We start from the raw sequence: 21,871 nt of genomic DNA, 5'->3' as shown, positions 1-21,871 counted from the left end.
GCAGCAGATGGCAGCAGTCCATATGGGAATATTATAGTGAAACCATAGGAGATTTGGGAACCTATAATAATAATAATTATATTGATTATTATTATTATTGTTGTTGTTGTGGTTGTGGTTGTTGTTGTTGTTGTTGTTGTTGTTGTTGTTGTTGTAGTAAAAAAAGACAAGAGACAATTGACTACTTAAAACTGTCCTTTTGATAGTTTCTTCAGTTTCCCCTCATCACTTCTGTTTATTTATCATTTCTGACTGGTGGACAGGCCTTTGTACAGTATTGGGCTACAGCCCTGCACGGCTATCCCACGGATGTCTGGTGATTGACTGATGACAAAGGCTGAGAAGAATGGAGTTTGTCACCGGTGAGGCAGCTGTGGATGGTCGGCCGGTGGTGACAGGCCTGGGTGAGCAGGATCCCAAGGGCTTCCGTATCACTTCCAGCCAGCCTGGGGCTCAGCCTCAGGCTCCAGGCCTCTCATTGTTCCGCTGGGAGGCTGTTTAATGCACTATAATGAGCCACACAATATATCCTGGTGGCAGGAGGACTTTGGTGTGGTAACTCCCCCTCAGCATCCCTCCCCCACCCTGAATCAAATAAACATTTGATTCACATGTGCAAATGCAACTCACTTTAAGAAATCATTTGTTATTCTCATGGTGCAACCCACTCCAATCAATTTTGGGGAACATTAACAACTCTCTCCCAAAGCCACAAACCAGAAAAGACTTAGAGAAATTAAAAGGAAAAGCACATAATGTTTGAGTTTTCTATTAAAGTGATTTTTTATTCTATTGTGTGAAAGAGAGAAATCCCTCAGTGCATTCTCACTCATCTTGACTATTGCTCCCAATTTATTCTCTATGGATCAGATGACTACAAGCTACCATAAATCTAAATAGACAACTCATATTTGGAGCTGTGATGTCATGAAGTAGCTGCATAATAGATTTATGGTAGCTTATGGTGGTATGCTATGTTACCAATACAAATACTCTTCAATCCCCCGTTATTTAGCATGTCAGTAAGCAACCCACCAGGGGGATGGCTACTTACATATGGATGAATGATCCTGAATTTAGGTCAGCACCCCCACCTTCACCCCCCTCACATATCTCCTCACATAGATTGGACACAGACATTTGTCTATAGATCTATGAAAAATCCCCAGTTTTTGAGCGAGCTACAATTACAATGACTACTTCTCCTATATGAATCAGTCCTCTGCGGTCTTTGTTCGCTCATTGCATTAGTGGTGCTGGCAACATCTGCAGTGAATGAGGCTCTGAGAGGCTGTGTGTTGTTTTCCCCCAGCAGTTCACATCCAAGGCCTTTAATTTGATTTTCCACACACATTTTCTTTGTCCTTGAAAATGGTCTTTAATACTCTGACAATGATAAATGTCGTGTCAGGCTGACATTTGCTTTGAAGGTCTAGAATTGAAGTTAACAATATCTACTGTATTGTTTTCAGACCCAGAGGGCACAGGGTGATACAAAGACAAAACATGCAGAGTTAGACAAACTATCAAATAATACTAAAGAAACATAATGTCTATGCTATGAGTGGCACAATCCCTGCTTGGCTTGATCCTTCCTCATGCTTAGATGCAGCTCTTACTGTAACTCACACATTCTGATTGATTCTGCCTCGCGCTCACTTCATTATTAGAAATATAGGCATATTATATTGATTCAAAGACAAGTGCATACAGTCCCAAAGTAAGTTCCTAATGTGCATGATTATGACCGCAAAACTCTCACGGATTATCAAACCAGTGGGGATTGCAGACAAGGCTGCCATTGTGTGTTATCACACATCTTTCTCTTAAGACGAGAAATGTTTGATTTCTGCTCCACCTAAGCCATGCCAAGCCATTCTGTCTCCAGTGTTAATGAAGGCCGGGGCTCATGGTCAGTGTAGTCTTTCTTTGATGGGACCCACTGGGGATGCCAAACAGTCCGGGGCTTTGTTTGACCTTTTTTCTCCACTCACAATCTCAGCTCAGTTCAAATGCATGGCGAACAAGGCATTTCTGTCCCTAACAAACTCAGCTGACATTAACCAGAGCAACAAAGGCAAATCACAAAAAGCTTGAAATGACACATGCAAAAAGTAGAAGTTTGAGGGCGATCCTGTTCAGCTTCTGTTAAAAACTTTCAGCTGTCTCAATTCTCACAAGCTGACCTACTCATTTAGTTGGAGTTAAATGCAATTCATGTTCATTTTGCTCTAAGTTAGTCACTGCACATTCTTCTGTGGACTCAGACATGAGAAGAACACGTTAGATCAGTGGTGGTCTTCCAAGCAGTTATTTACTGTACGAAGAACAGACGAGACTCCCAACCCCCTCTACCATTTGACCCCCGTGTACAAGGCAGGCATCAGCTGCAAGATCGACAGAATCTGGAAACATTGCAGACGCAGCAAAGATGAGTGTGCGTGCTCGGCTCACAGCATCATCAGTATGTACTGTATGTGTATATGTATGTATGTATGTATGTATGTATGTATGTATGTATGTATGTATGTATGTATGTATGTATTTATGCATGTATATATGTGTGTGTATATGTGTGTGTGTATATATATATATATATATATATATATATATATACACATATATATATATTATACATACATAGATAATTTATGTACGTACGTACCTACATACATACTTACTTACTTTTGGAAATATGAATGGAATGTCTGTCCTCTTTTCTGTTTGATATAGATCTTTCGAACATGGTGAAAAACAAAAACAATGTTTTTGTTGTATGCCACCAAGACACCAAAGGCCAATGTCCATTTGTAGGCAATAAACATTCTATTATATTCTGCTGTTACAGTAGTAGTGAAGTCCTGTTTATTTATAAGCATGTCTCAAATGGCTTAGCATACCATTACATACTACATCATATACATCATACCAAACTTACTACAATGCCTGTGGTTTAAGCCTTTCTATTTTTGGACTGTAGGTTCTGAGAGGTTATGTCGCCATCTAGAGGCTTGAAGAGAAAACACTCTGCAGTCGAGTTATGAGCTTTAAGCTCTGTCTGGTCTGGTTTTTCTTTTTGTGACAGAATAGTAACCTTGTGTTGTTATCTCATTAAGATCAAAGACCATAAGAGTCTTGCAGGGATGTCTCTAGTTATCAGAGCCAATACTAACTAAATGTATTATGCAATTATTACAACCAAGCACGGCTCCACGATGTTTTCTAAGGGGGGGCTCGGGGGAGGCTAGACCAATATGTGGGGGTGCTAAGAAAATAGTCAATTTTCATGACTTCAAAGTTCCTTTATAATGAAGTCCCCCCCCCTATAGCTATAATACTACAAGTGACCACAAGGCAATAGCAAAAACTTTCACATGCAAACGTTTAGGCATGAGGAGTGATTTTTGTTAGGTTTAGGCATGCAGGTATATTATGTGCTTTAAAACACAAGTACTTAGACAGAAGTAGTATTTGGCTGAAACATACCTAAGTACTTGGACATGAAGTAGTATTTGGATCGAATATACCTTTAAAACTATAAGTATTTGGAGAGAAGGTATAGTATTTGGGTGGAATATATCTTCAAAACGATAAGTACTTGAACAGAAAGTAGTATGTCGATAGAACATAATACTTAGTCTCCGGCTCTACAGATGCATAGTATAGCTCTACCAACTAACATGATGGTTAGCTCAGATGGTAGAGAACCAGACTTACAATTTAACAATCTTGGGTGAATATGAATTTAGTTGAACTACCAGCAAGCTACTACAAAATGTAGTTCAACTACATAGTTCAACTACATGTAGTTTGCTACTCCCCAACACTACTCGGTATGATGCATCACTTTACATTAGGGTACACAAAAAGAATAACTAATGGTCAGGTAATAAGTAAGTAATGATTTGGTACTCATGCAGTAACAACTCTGGAGCAGCACTTAAGGCGGGAACGATAAAGGTAAGTGGTGTTAAGTAATAATGAATGAGTCACTCTTTGGAGTGAACAGCTTTGATATACCTACAAAATAATCATTAACTAATCATTAACTAATAATTAACTACTCTATATATTCACAGACTCCCATTTAGGCTACTAATCAATAAAACCATCTATTCAGGAATTGACCGATTAATCAGTAACTAATGATTAACTAATATATTCACGAACTGACATTTATTAATCATTAACGAACGATTAACTATGCTACTCATGGAACTGACCGACTAATCAGTAACTAATGATTAACTACTATATTCACGAGCTGACATTTAGTCATTAAGTAATTGATTAACTACTCTACTCAGGATACTAAGCATTAACTAATGACTACCTACTCATTAACTAGTGATGATTAACTATTGATTGACTAATGACAAATTATTCATTAGCTACTCATTAACTATTAGTTAATGATTAGTTTACTAGTAACTACTACATTAATTGTGTACGTTATTGTAAAGTGTTACAGAATTCACAACACAATCGACACAAAGAAATAGTAATTTTCAAAGCAGTCACATTTATTTGCCTTTTTATACACATTTGCTAAGCAACCAGTTGTGCTGGCAGTTGGCTTCAATAGGATTTACTATGGGATTTCCACAATGTTTACTAAAAAATAAATACAAGACAAAGTGTTGCACAGCTCAAAAATATACAAAGGTTTGAAATTAATGTAAACTTTGAAAACTTTTTTTTACAAAAGAAACAATTCAACAACCTTTGTAACAATTTTAAAAGTTATTGTATTTACAAGTTTGTACAAAAAATACAAAACTGATGCTAAGAGGTTGATTTGAAGCATTGAGTCTGAATGAAATGCATCTAGTACCATAAGTTATACTGTAATTCTTCTCTACTATTGGTTTATGTTTTCAAAAAGTATTTCAGTCAAGTAAACCAAAAAAAGAAAGAGGGGGGAAACAGTTCAATGCCACTAACACATACACCTTATAGCCTTTGGCAAAAGCATCTACTCCAATCCTAAAAGCATACTCAGATTATGATCAATGAAGAATATTGTTCAAGGAAAGTCCAACAATTCCAAGGAAAGGTCTATAAATAGCCCTAGGTACAGCAAGAGACAAATGAAACTTCACAAACATCACTTTATCAGTGCAAAAGTCTAGATTATATATATAGATCTATATTGTTGGAATGAAGGTTCACAGAAATAACCCATTGTGTACCCTGTTATAGTAGAAAGTTAAACAGTCCTTTGCGTGAGTTTGTTCGAAAAATAAAAACAGCTTTCGTTGAGTGGTAATAAAGTTACTGTCATCCCGAAAGGAATCATCCGTCCGCGGTGTTTCTCGTAAGGCCAAAATTAAGTTAATATTTACAGTGTACCTAGGGACAAACAGATGTGCCTGTAGTGTAGAGCCATCACGTTTCCCATAGGGCAATATGGCTACATCAACTGTCAAGTTTGCATAATGGCTCAGTACCATTGTTTTAATAAACACCATATATCAATAAAACTGCCGCTCTCTCAGGATCTCAGGTTTATGACTCAAACTCGCGCTTGTAGCTTATGATTGTTTATGCCTTCTCTTCACGGCATTGAGTTGCTTTTCTCACATGTGTCTGAAACCAGTGTCTTTGAATCAGGTTTGACATTTGTCTCATTAGATCATCTTCATAAACAAAATAAGTATCCGAATAAAATATGTCATTACAATACCAGTAATTCATCTCATAGTTTCCTCAAAAGGTTTTAGGTTAATTCAAAGTGTAAATCGAATTACGGAGGGTCGAGATATTTTCTAGTTTGACTGCTTCACTTTTTATGACCTATTCTGTAGTTGTGAAAAACAAAACAAACAAACAAACAAAAACATACATTTAGATTGTTACTACACAGTAAACCTTGACAAGTTTTGGGGTGAGAAAAATCCAGGGGCATTTGGTACAAATAGCATCAAATCCCATGTCTCTAAAGCAAAACATGACTCTTTTCACCACTGACCTTATCACGACTATAACCAGGCTCCAAACCCGACGTCCTCCGACAAAACTTACAAATCAAACAGAAACACTTCATCGCTATCACAGCTGACGTCCAAGTTGCTTCGTCACTTACACTGACCACAGCTGAAATAATCTTCTCAAACTTTGATAGAAATAAAGAATTCCTAAAATAAGGCATATTTGATCCTCTTATACACTTTCCACTTGCCCTTTTCAACAATTCACAAACACATCAAGTCAACAAACCAGAAACGACCATTATTATTATTATTTGTACATTTGACCACCTTGTTCGTTCACAGCTCTCCAGTTTCGCCACCTCCCACATTTACATTTGATCACTTTTTAAACTCTTCCCACTTCAACCTGCTTGTTCCCCAGATTGTCAAGTTAGTGCTCGGCTTTGACCTTTTCAGTCTCTGCTCTGAAAAATCTCATGTTACGTCCAATGCATGTTCAAGTGATTCTGAATATTGATATGTTGTAATAACAAGCTATCTAAATTATTAATTTTTCTTTTCTACAACTTTTTGTATGCTTACAAAGGGACTGAGCAAAATACACAAACACGTCATATCAAACTCTGCTCTCCAGCAATATGTATTTGAACTTAGCATTTTTTCCCTCTGCTCTTTCTCACACAGTGTTAGTCCTGATATTCAGTTTGGCTTATCAAAATAATTGACTAGGGCTATTGGATTATCAAATTACAGCTGTGTTTTCTATACCACAAATGAGAAAAATTTACAAATTGTGTCAAATTGCATAGGTATTCACAGAATACGGTAACTAAATACAGTATATTTAACTACTTTTCCAAGGTATAAATAAAAATATGAACTTGTACGAGTTTTTCATTAGTCCGTTAGAAAAATTTGACAGCAGAACAACTGAGAAGAGGTTAACCATTAATATGGTAGGACTGTGAAGACAATATGTCACATGTCTGTGGGCAGGAGAAGTAAAACAAGGGCTCGACAGGCAGCACCCACAGCACCTGGTCCTCAAAACTGATCAACTGATAAATTTGACTGTTTATTAGAACCTATAAGCTTGGGCGTCTTTTCTGACATCATCATGTCATCTCTATGCAGCATATTGCATTGATTATTAGGGATATTAATGTCTTAGAAACCTATCCTTTCTGTTTAGATTAGCAAGGGATATTCAGATAATCCCCTTTCCCTGCTAAGACCTCTTATCAGAAAAGGCCACAGTTAACTACTGTATCTTCTCCTTCCTTTCTCATGACATTGACTAAGCTCTGCATCCCTAAACATGTGTTCAATACAGTACAGGTTTTACGCATGGGAGACCATGTTACAGTAAATTGGCCAGTGGCAGAAGATACAGGTTGCATGTCTTTCTTTGGAACTCAACTGTTTTTTGTTGGCTGAACTACTGGAATGAAGTCATGTTTGTCGTTTCTGTTAATCATGTTTTTCTACAGAATGCTGGTCTAAAGACTCTGGTTCCCTGTTCCTAATAGTGGGTGTTCCTTTCACGAGAAAGTCATGACACCTATGAATAAAATATTTCCAAATACAGGTAACATTGCTTAAAATATCAACAGAATAACACAATATGAAACTCTTATGAAATCCTGCCACAATCAGTAAATTTAATGACTTTTGCCCCAAATAGGCTACAAAATTGTATAACTAGTCATTGCTCTTTATTAGAAAAACATACTGTATTTCATGAAGATTGACCACATTTCAAATATCATAACTTATTCTGGTCCTTTCACCCCCCCCCCCCCCCCCCCCTCTGTAAACTATTAAAATCATTTCAAACCTTCTGACGATTTTCTCTCCTCTTTCTGAACGGCCGACCACAGTTCAAGGCGGGCGCGGTCTTTTAAGTGGAGCCCTGCGAGGAGCGGTCGTCGTGAGGGCTCCCGTCCGAGTTCTCCCCCTCCCCCTCGGAGATGGCCTGCATGGGCACTGTGTAGAGTCTGCTGCGGGCGCCGTAGCGGCTGCTGTTGGCTGGCGGGGGGATCCGGGAGCGGCCCTGCCTGGAAGCAGCAGATTTGGGAGAAAAGCCCTCGGCGTTTGCTTTGGGGAAGGGGCTGGGGGGCAGATCCTCTGGCTGCTGCAGGGGGGAGGCGGGCTCTTCAAGCTGCCTGATTGCCTCCATCAGCGAGTCTCCTGGAGATTTCGGAGTGACGGGGCTCTTAAGGATCTCTGTAGCTGACATGCGATAGCTGGAGTCGGAGCGGCTGCCCTTTCTGAGGAGCAGCAGTTTGAACTCCTCATTGGAGGTGCTGGACTTCTTGGCGCTCCTGTAGATGGGCCCAGGTGTTTTCTGCAGGCCTGTCGGTGTCACGGCGGCGGGCGGGCTCACCTGCGGGCTCACCTGCGGGCTCACCTGCGGGCTCACCTGCGGGCCGGGGGAGGTCACAGTGCTGCCAGGCGGCGTATTGCCTGATGCAGCACTGAGGCGGTTCCTCATACCCACCTCACTACTGGAATCCTTTCTGCCCAACACTTTCCTTTTGGACCTGAGAGTGAAAAAGAAAATAATTGATGCAACTCTCTTAACTTAACTTGTGGTGGGAAAATTATTTGAAATTATAAGGCATTTCTGTCAGGAAAAGAGAAACCTTACCTGTGTATCATAGCAAACAGATCCTCAGTTGTTCGAGCTTTGGTGGGTGATAGAAAGACATTGTCATCTTCTGCCCTTGTCTCGTCATTCAGCAGGGACATCGTGCTGTCACTGGGTGTAGACTCTGTTAAAGATTGTTAACATTATAAATATATATAAAAAAAAGATAACCTCCAAAGAAAAGCTATTTCCTGTATAATGCACAGAAGACAAATGTCAAGATTAATTCAAGATTCACTGTAACTGTAATGTGCTTCAATAATAAAGACAGTGAAAATGACCTTCACTGAAGGAATCTTCCGTGTCTGGGGTGCATCCCCCCTCCTTGCTGTCTTGCAAAGGACTTCCGGTTGGAACAGCTGATAACTCATACTCCACGTCTTTGCTACCATGATCGCTGATTGAGTCAACTTGCGATGTGTCTGATTGACAGCCAGTAGCAGGCACTTTATCAAGACTGTCAGATCTCTTAGGCGAATTGTGCTGAATAGAGGGGGAATCTAGTCTCAACACACACAATGAAGCTTCTTCATCAGACGGCTCAGTTCTTTGTAGCTGGAAACAGTCGGGCTCCGAGGTGCACTCTCCAGAGCAGAGGGGAGTCGCAGACGTCTCTCCTTCCTGAAAAGTGGTCAACTCAAGGATGTCAGCGGCCTTCTGACAAAGCTCCTGGTCTAACGACGCCTCTGACTGGAGTCTGAATGCTGTAAGACTCCCTAAAGGAGCTGGAGCCTGTGTGTCCTCCTTGTTCCTCACATCACTAGGACACACTACTTCTCTGCTCACACCTGCAGGTTCCTCCTTCAGGGTAAACACAGATTCACACGACTCCTGAGAGGCTGCATGATGATGTGAGTTGTAGACTGGGGGACTCCTGAACTCTAAGGACTTACTGCTGGAAAGAGTGCTGACGCTGTTCACAGTGGGACATTTGGGTCTGGCAGCAAGATCAGGTGTGGTTTTGTCATCATTACCTTCGCTGGCCTTCCTGATGGATCTCAGCTGTACTGAGTGCAGCACTGTGGGTGTGATGGACATGGGATGGCTGCTGAGCACCTCTGAGTTAGGTGGCGCTTTAGGTTGGGCTGGGGTTGGCAGTGGCACCGGGGCCTTCTGTTTGTTTTGGTGGAGGATTTGCATCTGGTTCCTCTGAGCTGAAGGCGTGCTGCCTACATGAAGGGCACTTAGGTCGAGGTGGGAGGGGGGTATGATTGGCAACTCCAGGTCCCTCTTTGAGGTGGAGGCCCCATCCCTGCAGGACAGTGACTGCAGTGACGAGAGAGAGGACTTCCTCTCTGGGACTTTGGGCTTCCTCTTGCCACCGGATGGTGACAGTGGGCCGGGAAAGAAGGCAGAAGGGAACGAGGATGTGGGTGTTTCTGATTGACTTGAATAGCCGCTGGATGGGGATGCCAGGCCTGCCAGCCTCTCAGGGGACGTTAGCTTGAACTCTCCCTCCACTGATGTGAGTGAGGGGGTGGTGGCCCTGGAGCCAGACTGGGATGTCTGAGACTCTGAGCTCTCCTGTGACCTGATGCATTCAATAACAGTTGTACCTGTGGCTGTGCTGGAGTTTGACAATGATCGGTAGGGATCGTTGGATTTTAAATCATTTAAGAGCCAGAGATCTGCATAGTCTGATTGTACAACCCCCTCATCCTTAAAGGAATGTGTGTCTGTGGAACTAAATAAGTCGGGTAGCCCTACTGAGCCCTCCATCCCCCAGACCACCAGGGGTTCTCGGACTAGTGAAGGGTTACCTACATGACCTGTGGAGCCGGACAAATCCAGCCGCAATTTCCTCTCCTTGGAAGACGATGGCAGTTGCTGCCCGCAAGTTATCTTTGGTTCTTTCTTATCAGAGATGTTTCCCTCACTGCATATTTTCCTTAAGGATGAACTCCTCTTAGGTGGACAAGGCTTCACCTTTGCTTTTCTTAAGGAGAGGCAGTGTCTCGCAAAAGTCAAGTCAGACTGGCCACATTCGGAGCCAGCGGCTGCATAGTTATAAGTGAAGCTTCTGCTACCTTTAAGACCACAGTCAAAGTGCATGGAGGTATAGTAGCCTTCAGTGTCTACAGAGTAGTGTGAAACGGTGTCTGCCTTCTCAGAGGGCGGCTTGTCAGAGTAGCTGCTCTCATAGGTGGCCATGCTGGTGAAGCTGGGGCACCCCAGGCTGCCTTCAGCCTCTCTACTCGGCTCAGGGCTGAACCCCTCGGAGGATGGGGGGTCTGGGAGGGAGTATGTCCACTCCCCCTCGTTAACAGTGCTGACCCCTACATCCTCCAAAATGTCCATGGCTGTGGAGGAGAAGGAGCCCGCCCGCTGCGTCCTGAGGCCCTGATACCTGTCCATCTGGTAGTGGTCGAGCATGAAGCTGGTCTGCTCATCGTTGGTGTGAGTTGCAGCGTTCAGGGACAGCTCAGAGTCACAGTGTGAAGACCCAGTCAGTGGTGGCGAGGCTGCTGGGGGGATGGTTTCTGAGGTCTGGGAGGGGCAGGTGGAGCTGCTTCCACTCCAGTTCCCGCTGGACGACTGGTGGTCCTCCTTATGGTCCATCTGGCCTCCCAACACCCCTGTGGCTGACACTGAGTGAATGGGGCTGCTGAAGGTGTCTGAGCTGGATGAAATCTCGCAGCTCCCCATATCTGTCTTCCTGGGCAGTTGGGATCGGCCCCTGTCCATCCAGCCGTGCTCTGGACTGTCTGCGTGCTGCTTGTACTTCAGGCTGCCCAGCTGGCAGTCGGGCATGGCCTGGTCATCCGTGCTTTCTTCCTCGTCCTTCAGAATCAACTCCCCAGGTCCAGACAGGAAGTCCTCTGTCTCAAATGGGGAAAGCTCCTCCTCCTCATCATCGTCATCGCTGTCATTGTGACCCGTGTCCATGAGACGGCTTCCCTCTCGTGGAAGACTCCGGGAGCGCAGGCGGGCGCCCACTGAAGCGCTGAACATGGCGTCGCCGCTGTCTGGCAGGGTGGAGATGTTGCTTGCAGAGATGGAGAGGGAGAGCGAGGCTCCCTGGCCTCTCTGTGCTCTGATCCTCCGCCGAGACGGAGCTCCTGAGATCAAAAAGTCTTCTGTCTGGCAGCCTGAGTCCCTGGTGCTGAGGCGGCTGGCCAGGTCCTCGTTGCAGGACGTGGTCTCTGGGCTGGCATGAACGATCACTGTCCGGTCTCTGGAACCAGGAGAGTCATCAGAGTCTGGGGAAGAAAAGAACACAATAAGGTAAGCATGAGAAAAGTCAAGTGTTTTCTGATTGTTCTCTCATTTTCTCCCCAATTGTGCTTGGCCAATTCCCATTGCTGTTCCAGTCGTTGCTCCACCCCCTCTGCTGATCTCGGGAGAGGTGTAGACTAGCACATGCTTCCTCCGATACATGTGCAGTTGCCAGTTACTTCTTTTCACCTGACAGTGAAGTGCGTGGGCGGATCACACTATTCCCCCCAGTTCCCCTCCCCCCAAACAGGTGCCCCGACCGGAGGCACTATTGCAGCGATCAGGACTTTTTCTTCTTCTTTTTTTCATTCTTTTATTTTTCAAATTTTCGAACTTTCATTACATGAAAAACAAAACAAAAAACAAAAGGCAAAGAAAGAAAGAAAGCAAACTCAGACACAAAGAGAGAGAGAGGAAACAACAACAACAACACATACCGACATTACAACATGGTGCTACCAGCCACCTAAGATGTTTATATGCTTGCAAAATATGTTATACATAAAATCTCGTGCAGGACACATAACCTTAATCCGGCTTCTCACCCGCAGACACGGCCAATTGTGCCTGTATTAGTGCTTAGACCGGGCCCAAAAAAACATGCCCGACCCGACCCCGTTCTGTCTGAGCCCAGCCCGGCCCGTCTCATTGGCTGCTTTTATGGGCCCGAGCCCGGCATTTTCTTAGTAAGTGGGCTGTTTATCTAAACTATAACCCTGTTGCCAGAGGTAACACAGGGGCTCGAACCTGCGACCCTCGTGTTGGTAGGCAGGGAATCTATCGCTGCACTACCCGGACGCCCATAACTCGGATAACTGATAACTCAGAGAAGACAACCAAAAATGGACATTGAGTTGAGCACATTCTCATCTTGTTGCTCCGTATACAATGTTTATTCAACTAAAATGTATGCACCTCCATGCCTTTGACAGGGTAATACATACAGAGAGAAACAGAGTGTACTTTTCACTTGAAAGAATATTCCACCTATCAAGTTGATTGGCATATTTCTGTTGAAAAACCATACTATACCGTAAAAAAAGTATCAATGTACTTTCTAGTTCTTATGCTATAATTTTTTTTATTGTACTAATGCCTTAATTCTAATATGCCATAACAACAACAACAGCGGCCTTAAATTAAATTGAAGTCAGATAATCTCAGTACTGACACAGACCAATTTAGTTAGTTACCATATCTATGCGTCTGACAGTCTCAGCAGGATTAAGTTGAGTCAAAATAAATTGCATACCGATGTCTTGCTGCACCTGTCTAGGAATGCCGGTGACAGTCTTGCGTCTCCTCAGCTTCCTCCTCCTCTGAAGCACAGACTGCGAGTGAACGAGCGAGCAGCGCACACTAGCGTCTCTGTCAAAGCCGAGCCCTGCAAAGAGCACAGGACATGTGAGGAATCTTTGTTTGGTGGCTGCAGTGAGCGATCCCCCCTCTCATTCTCACGTTGTCTGGGGAAGATTCATAACATTTAGCTCGACAAAATTAGACACGCTATAAAAATAACAAGTCAAGAATGGAAAGACAGCCTTCTGGTGGAACTACCGACTAGAGTAAACAAACCCACAAATCAATTGAATTACTTAACTAGCAAAGAATGTAGTGTAATATCTAAGTTGTTGTATCATCAAATGTATAGCAAACAAATTAAATGGAAACCAATATATGACCCTTACCTAAAACAATAGACATAGTGCACAAAAATGGAAAATGACACAATTGATTCAGAGAACACTATAATAATGTTGATGAGTTCACCAACCTGGGGTAAGATCCTCAAAGATTAGAAAAAGTCAAATAGACGGTCCACTCTGTCATCACTTACCTTCATACCACATCTGACTAAGACAAGACTGTTAAGGTCTCTGCATCAGCTTAGTTTTGGTTCTTCCCTGTTTCTCGTTTCTTCCTTCTCCCTCACCGTACTTCATGACTATCATGTGATGATAGCTGGCCGGGCTTTTCAGCACCACGGCAATTGCTGCACTTTGCTTACAATGTGCAATTTCTCTCAACCGTCCCTGACTCAGCCAGCGCTGCCTTACAACCCTGTGAGAGTGAGAGACACTGGGGAGGCCTTTTCACAGTTTGGACGGGACTAATTGGCATTCATGTCACAGCATCTTGCCTCTTTGCAATCACAGGCACAAACAAAGCATCTGAGCATGAATCACAGGCACAAACAAAGCATCTGAGCATGAGGAAGTTAATAGGGCACAAACCATGACTTTCACATTCCAAGGAAATTTTCTGGCATGCTTTTGCATTTATTTGCGCCTTTGTTAATGATGACGTTTTATAATTGACTGCAGAATTCCAAGAATTCAGCAAACTATTACATATCCTTGTGGCGCTGGGAAAGTAGCACTAAGCAGCAAAATGCAAATTCTTCTTAACGAGGAGTGCCAAAATGAATTAGTGGTGAAAGCAGTGGTGACTGTGTGCAAAGCTTTCCTTACATTTCTTTCAGCCACACTACAGTGTAAGACACACACATCATATAAAGGACATGTGTGCCTCTCTCCATCTGATTGGCTGCTCTGCCTCATCATAACACTGACAGTCATGCCCTGCTCACTCACTCACACACAGAAACTTTTATTTTTATTAGTGTGTGTTAGTGTCCTCTAGTAAGAGAGTGGCGTCAGCGGAGGACCAAAATGCGAGACTCATTAGCCAATGAACAGCCAGGAATGGGTCTCGCGCTACCTTTGCATGCTAAAATAAAGCTGATAATGTCTGCTTTTTTAACTCAAGAGTTCCACTTTCTACTTCCTGGAAAAAAACTGGTCCATTGGAGTGAATGGAGATGTCGGAACTCTTCTATTATACGGCTCTGGTGTGTGTATGTATGTATATATATATATATATATATATATATATATATATAGCCATGGTAACTCACGTCAGGAGCACCACACCACATGCTATGTTTTAGATGAGATATCTGAAACTATTTCACTTTTCTAATCTCCTTTGAACCAAACAAAACAGCACAAACAGATCTGGAGATGAAAACCCTCAGGGGTTGGAATTTACCAGTGACGTTAATGGGGATGACACACGAGTTGATCACTTGGGAATGGCTTTTCATTCTCTCCTCTGGGGTGGGCAGCGGCAGGGCTTTAGACCAGTTAGTCTGCTTGTCCAGTGTGGAGGGGACGTTAGGGATTGGAAACTTAGACCGGTGGCCTAGAGCCACCCCGTCGCTGTCGGGGTCAGAGGGCGCAGCCTGCAACAGATGGATATTTGCATGGTTAGGTTATTCTTGTTAGGTAGCATGATGATGTGAGAATGGGACTAAAGAGTTCAAAGGGATCAAACTCAGCTCCAGAGAGGGCAATGTGCTGCTGTCTCATCATCAGTACACCGACATTGAGTGAAGTCAGGGATTACATTGGTAGTGTGGCATGCTAAGTGTTGATCTGGGAGAGGGCTGCACACTAGATGCAGAGATTAGAGGTGTATTAAGCTGAAGACTACTTACTGTCTGATTAGAGGTAAATCAATACACAACATGCCCTTTCCAGGAGCTGAGTTTAACACTTCATGGCAGATTGCAATACATAATCAAAATAAAAAGCATGCCTTAGAGGGGATGGAAAGAACAAGAAACATTCAAAGAATATAAATTGCGGCCTTCATGCAAAAGACAAAATGTACAACAGAGTACATCTGGGAAATAAATCCTAAAATCATGATAGCACTGATCCCCAAACTGACCAAATAATAAAGAGAAAATCTTTGGCACATATAGGACATATCCTGGTAAATATGACACATCCAGTCCCTCTACTACTCCAGCTCCACAGCTATCAATCAACAACTGCTGCACATAACAGAGGTTTGCCAACTAGTGTAAATAGTCATTTCTACTCACAAGGCGCCGGTTTGGAGAGGCTAAACTCTGAGGTCATCCTCCGACAACGCACGGCACCTACTGTATGTGGCGCTCCTGCATAATAAGAGTTATCTTCCAGTTTCTGAGAGGAAATAGCCACCTAGTGGCATTCCTCTGAATTACAGCTTCAGTATCAGTCATTGTACTCAAATGCATCGTCCTTCTATGAGTCTGCAACACTTGTTTAGATAACCATGGGCCACTTGGCTCTTGCAGACTTGACATAATGGTAACAGATCCCCTATGACTTACTATCCCGCATGTCTCAATGCTGAATGAATTGATGGAAGAGAGCGCTTACCTTCAGATTCTTACACAGAGGCGCATGATGTGAAACTGGGAGTGATTCTCAGGCTGAACTGGTTCCCACCTCCACAACCCCACCGCCCACCCCCCCATTTAAAGCCGCTCTTGAGCTATTGTGCTCTCTGTTCCCAGCAGACCAATGAGACCCTGACAAAACACTGGCCACAAAAGAAACCCGTTTCCTTGGAAACTTCTCCCAACTAGTAAAAAAAAAATAGGAAAAAAATCAAAGGGAGTACATTTACAGCTGATTTGTTTTAAGAAGAGAAAGCAGTGTTGGTTTTTAGGAGTGTCTGAGTGAGAACGGATGAGGAAGGACTTAAGAGAGGGGGATGAAAGAGAGAGAGAGAAGGACAGAGAACAAGAACAGGCACATGCATGATGGAGAGAGGAGGAGGAGGAGGAGGAGGAGGAGGAGGAGGAGGAAAGAGAAGGAACAGCAGTGTTTTGGTGCTGGTGCTACGCCCGTCTAAAAGGCTAATTTCCTCACAGCGGGCTTGGAAAGCGATCTCATATGTGCTGACGAAACAGCAAAGAGTTCAGCCACACAGGCAAACTTCTTCAGGCTGTCAGCTCTTTCAGGGACGAGTGCAGCGAGGAGGAGTTTGAGGGGAAACCACAGCGCAGAGGGATTCTGGGTAATCACAGGCACAAGCTGCACGGAGCGGACCCTATCATTACAGAACCCCGGGCGGGCTGCTGGGCGGCGGGGACTGTGGCCCTCACACACACACACACATTCCAGGCATACTGCAGCTGATGGCTGCAGAGCCCTGGCCCTTCACATGAACTACAAACACAATGGGAGTGAATGTATGACGTGTCAACGCGTATGAAACAGCTGCTTCCGTTTATTTGCAGTGTTTTTTCTTAATACAACAACAACAAAAATATGTGTGTTTTTGTCTTATACACGATCACTGCCAGAGTAAGCAGCTTTCCCAGTGTTAAGTATTGAATGGCCATGCATTTGAAAACGGATGCGTTATGTAAATGAGAATGAAACAAGGACAGGTGAGGAGTTGTGAAATGTGTTAGAACACACAGGAGGCGTAGGCAGGGAGGCAGGGAGGCAGGGAGGGGACAAATACCTTTCTGCTCCAGGGGGAGAAGTGGCAACATTCAGTAGGGGAGGAGGAGCGGGTGTTTTCAAACTAAATTCAAAAGGTAAAAACAAATGGGACAACAAAAACGAATGACAGAAATGAACAAATGAATTGATACAAACATGAAGGTATTTAACAAGAACATACAAAACAAAAATAACAACAACAACAACAACAACAACAACAACAACAACAACAACAACAACAACAACAACAACAACAACACTGAAGTAAACTGAGGGAGGAGGAATGTATGGACTTGGTGCAGACAGGAAAATGCATCGAAGCCAGGGAAAATGACACTTGTGGAGCTGAAGAAGAAAACATGTGACTGCCTGGTGACCAATGGTGTGGTTGTCTGCCTGCCTGGTGACCAATGGTGTGGTTGTCTGCCCTATCAGTGGAACTGAGGAGCAAAGGCCCTGCGATGTCTCCAGACTGCTATTGATATCTTTATCTTTTAGGAGGAACTCTGCTCTTCTTCGCTGGCTACTCATCCGTGAAGATGTCAAGATGACATTTAAAAAACGGTGCCAAATGAAAAAAAACAAAAAACAAAGTGGTTGTGCTCAAACAAAGAAATGCGTCACATGAAAATGCATGAATACAAACACAGTCCACTTCTCTCTTTACCTGTGTTTGTATTAGCTGTGTGGCTGCATCTCTGACATGCCTCACTGGCTGCTTGGGAGGAGAAATATACATTTCACTTAAAAGCACCTCAAAGAGAGAGAGAAAAAATGTGGACAGCATGGAAGGTCTCTCCACATACATGAGCAGAAGAACTGTTCCTTCAAATGAATTTTTTTTAAAGGGAATGAAAACACTCGACAAGATTTTTTTTTCTCTTTCTGATTTCCCCCCATTTCTCCCCAATTATACTTGGCCAATTTATCCCCACGCTATTCCCACCAGTTCCCATCCACCCCGACCAGGCGCCCCGACCAACCAGAGGAGGCGCTAGTGCAGCGATCCGGACACATACCCTCAATCCGGCTTCCCACCTTCAGGCACAGCGAATCGTTCCTGTATGAACGCCCGACCAAGCCGGAGGTAACACGTGGATACGAATCTGTGACCCTCATGTTGGTAGGCAGGGAATCTACCACTACACGACCCGGACGCCCCACGAAGATGAATATTATACCAGAAAATTATCTAAAATATTAACAGATTAGCATGTGGATTCAATGAACACAGGATCAAATGAGGAACAATAACATTCCATTAATTTACTGTATTTACTAGAGAGAAGATGGCCATGTAATTAGATATGCGGGAATTCACAATTAGAAGGTTAATTCTGACCAACAATGGAGCAACAATTCTGTTGGCTTCATTTGATGAATGACAAACCTAAAAAGTCAAACTTCTTCTTTTGTTGCAGTAGCTGTGTCCTAGAGTTCCTCGCATTCTTCTGCCATTCAACACATTAACATACCTAAAGAGATCTTTCATGAATGAAGGGAGCCTCTACAGGTAGGCTATAGGTGGAGGCCAACGTGGATAGCAAAAAACTGCAGTCAGGTTTGGTTAACAGTTCATTTAACAGTATTACAGAGCTGCTCTCACCGTGCCCAAATGCCCACTGCTCAGCTCCCTCTGCTGGAGGGCTGGAGCGTGTGGCGAGGGGTACGAGGGTGCCACCGAGATCGAGATGGTCACTCTGCGCTCCCTGCTGCTCGCTCGTCTCTGCTGGTGATCTGCCATGCACACGAAGTAAAACTTAGTTAGTTTATTAACGTATGAAAAGAGATAAGGATACACACAGAAAAACGCCCAGAAAAAGTTGGATTTAACAGGGAAACGATAAAAAAACATTGTAATGCAATGAAACACAACACAGTTTGGTGGAACAAAGATATGAAACCCAGCACAGACAAGACAAACGCACATCTACACACTACTTCTGGAGGATCTAGGGTGCAGCAGCCACTAAATGTCCACTAGAGGGCAGAATAACACAGTTACTGAAAACAGGGTGCAGACCTTTACGGCGGGAGGCACGTCTCCCAGAAGTGGCTTGAGAAATGATGTACAAAACAAACAAGTAAAATAAGACAATATTTCTTTAGGACATGCAGAGGACAAAATGAAAAGGCTTGATCAATAGTGAGGGTGGAGAGAGAGAGAGAGAGAGAGAGAGAGAGATCATGCATATTAAACCAGCAGTTGTCAGTTTTGTAGGGTCGCAAGATGATTTCTCAGATAGGAAAATTAAACACATTTCAAGTATACACATTTATTATCATGTCTATGTTTCTGTATCTACCTCTAATTTAGTTTAGTGTTTTTCTTTTGAAATCCTGCATAGTTCTCAGCCTCTAAGCCTCCTCTGTTAATCAGATGAAACAACCTGAAAAGGAATGTCATTCTTTGGTTGAACTCTTTGTTTGCAGGCAGTGATGGGGGGTTGTTGTGACTCGAGTAGGCATTGCTTCATTATACAGGGTCATGAGCCAAAAGAGGTTGAGAAGTGTGTTACAGCAGCACTCTGGCATGTCCTCTGAGCTGCCATCCCGTGACAGAGGGGCAGAGTGGAGCTAAGGGCCTCACCTCTGTGCAGCGCCCCCCGCAGGCTGAACTTGGCGTGCCTGTGGAGCTCCTCCACACATGCTGGCCGCGTGGAGGGGTGGAACACGTTCCTCTGCTGGTGCCAGGGGGCGTGGTAGTGTGCCGTCAGCTTACTCTCCACATCCAGGTTGGACACAGCTGTTGGAGAGAGGGACGCGGTGAGACGTGTGTTCACCAAATCAGGGTTCATATACACTTTTTCCAAAGTCAAATTCAAGCACTTTTCAAGCAATTTCAAGGTGCATTTTCAAGCTTTTCGGCTGTGGTAAATTACATTATATACATGTATATACTCAAAATGATTATTTCACTTCTGCATCTGATTAAATCAGATGTTATTGTGCTATAAACAAAAACAAAATGACAGTATGTTTCGTGACAGGATTTTTGGGGCAGATCACAGATTGCTGGAAGCAGCATGGGCCGATACCAATCACAGGGTTTATTTGAAGCCTTCTCATTGTGTAGCCTTATTGATTGATTGATTGATTTAACTATTATAGCCAAATTGATTCAGTCCAAAAGTCCTGAATCAGATAATTTTTCTGCTGACACACACCAGGAAAACCAGGAGCATGCAGCATTGAAGCTTGAAGTTCCACAAAGCTGTTAAAGTGATACTGCCTCATGACCAGTAATCATACTAGCTGCAACCTGTAAACAAAGCGATGACACACACTGATTTCAGATTCATGATTTCAAAACAGATTATTTTTTAATGAGCCCTTCTGCTTCATTGGACAATCACAGTGAAGAGAGACAGGAGTCATACCAGGCCTGTTTTTTTTTAACCAAAGACATCATGGTATGAGCCGATATGAGCCCAACACATTTTAAGATTTTAAGAGTAATCAAAGTAATATCAATGGTACAGAGCACACATTGTCAATTGAAAAGTCCTCAAAATGTCTATGCATGCCACATTTTCACTAATTAGAGAGGATAGTTTGTTTTTAGCCTAGATTCCATTTGTTCCCTATGGGAACAACTTGCTACAATTCTCTAAACTCTGCAGAAAGAAAAAGTCAATGATGTTAAACTTTTGGTGGAGTTGGAGGAGTTTCTATCAATTGACTATACATGTCAGAGAGGAAATTCCAAGGCACTACTAGATGATCCTGTGACATCATGGGAAAAAGAATGGCGGAGCAATGGTGCAAATGGCGTGACTAACAGGACACATGGGTTGAGAGTCACACAACTTGTGTTAACTACAGTAGGCAGTGACATTGTTTCTAATGATCAATCCAGATGCTCAATCACTGTCATGTGGTGTGTCAGGCCCTCTGGCTGCTATAAAACAGCTCAGGTCAGGAAACTATTTATTTAGCACATTGAAGTATTTCCCAGGTGTCTTAAACCATTGGGAAGTAACTACTAAAAATAGCCTGTTACAATCATATTTCATCACTGCTTCGTTTTTTTTTCTTTCCTTCTTCTAAAATACTCATCGGTTGCAGACTTTGAATAATGATGCATATAATAAGTGGTTACACTTTTACATGTATAACCCTTGGATTTTGTTGTTCTTTATTCAGAATAAAATCAATCAATCAATCGCCCACTTGCAAACTCCTGCCTAAAGTTTCTTTTTAGCATCATCTTTCTTAATAAATGGGATGTGTTGAATATACAACACATGGCAGTGAGTGTACTGGAAATCCTGCATGGCATCAAGTTTTGCAGTGCAAATGAAGCCAATGGAAAGGGGGAAATGTGCTACAATACAAAGAATTTATTTATCATAATAATGTAATGAATGTGACACTTCCCCCCTGGCTCCCATCCACAGGCAGGGCAGAGCTAAATATAGCAGCATCACAGGAATGATAGGGATTCAGTCAAGCTGCTCCCATATCACATTTAATATACCAAAATCTTTCATTTACATTTCCTAGACATTGCATTTATTCCAAGAGGCAGCCAAACTGAACTCTGCACATAGTGTGAGAGGAAATCTTTGAGTTTCCACTGTGGCATACTGCATACTGCATACTGCATACTGCATACTTGTGGCCATATATTGGTTAAGGTTCGTGCAGGGATCAGGTTAGCTCTACAGACATCCACAGACCCTGACAAATGGAACTAATGACCTTTCCATTGCAGTGACAGTGTGGTGCATCAAGAGCAATTGAGGGTCTTGTGCGTGCGTGTGTGTGTGTGTGTGTGT

General features: G+C 43.1%; 1 protein-coding gene across 1 annotated transcript in view; it reads right to left on the bottom strand.

The window, feature by feature from the left end:
- Positions 1-7,833: 7,833 nt before the first annotated feature.
- nhsa (Nance-Horan syndrome a (congenital cataracts and dental anomalies)) overlaps positions 7,834-21,871 on the bottom strand; it is a gene marked incomplete at both ends in the record, with an annotated part of 77,185 nt that continues 63,147 nt past the window's right edge. The window contains 8 exons of the mRNA XM_083647276.1: positions 7,834-8,476; positions 8,584-8,707; positions 8,865-11,783; positions 13,052-13,183; positions 14,851-15,043; positions 17,110-17,172; positions 18,697-18,827; positions 19,681-19,836. Of these exons, the coding sequence (XP_083503402.1) occupies positions 7,834-8,476; positions 8,584-8,707; positions 8,865-11,783; positions 13,052-13,183; positions 14,851-15,043; positions 17,110-17,172; positions 18,697-18,827; positions 19,681-19,836 (4,361 nt within the window). The remainder of the gene's footprint in view (positions 8,477-8,583; positions 8,708-8,864; positions 11,784-13,051; positions 13,184-14,850; positions 15,044-17,109; positions 17,173-18,696; positions 18,828-19,680; positions 19,837-21,871) is intronic.

This window comes from Poromitra crassiceps, assembly GCF_964638095.1.
Source record: "Poromitra crassiceps genome assembly, chromosome: 12".
NCBI classification, from domain to species: Eukaryota; Metazoa; Chordata; class Actinopteri; order Beryciformes; family Melamphaidae; genus Poromitra; species Poromitra crassiceps.
The sequence above is the reverse complement of the archived record's forward strand: the minus strand, read 5'-3'. Positions and strand labels throughout refer to the sequence as shown.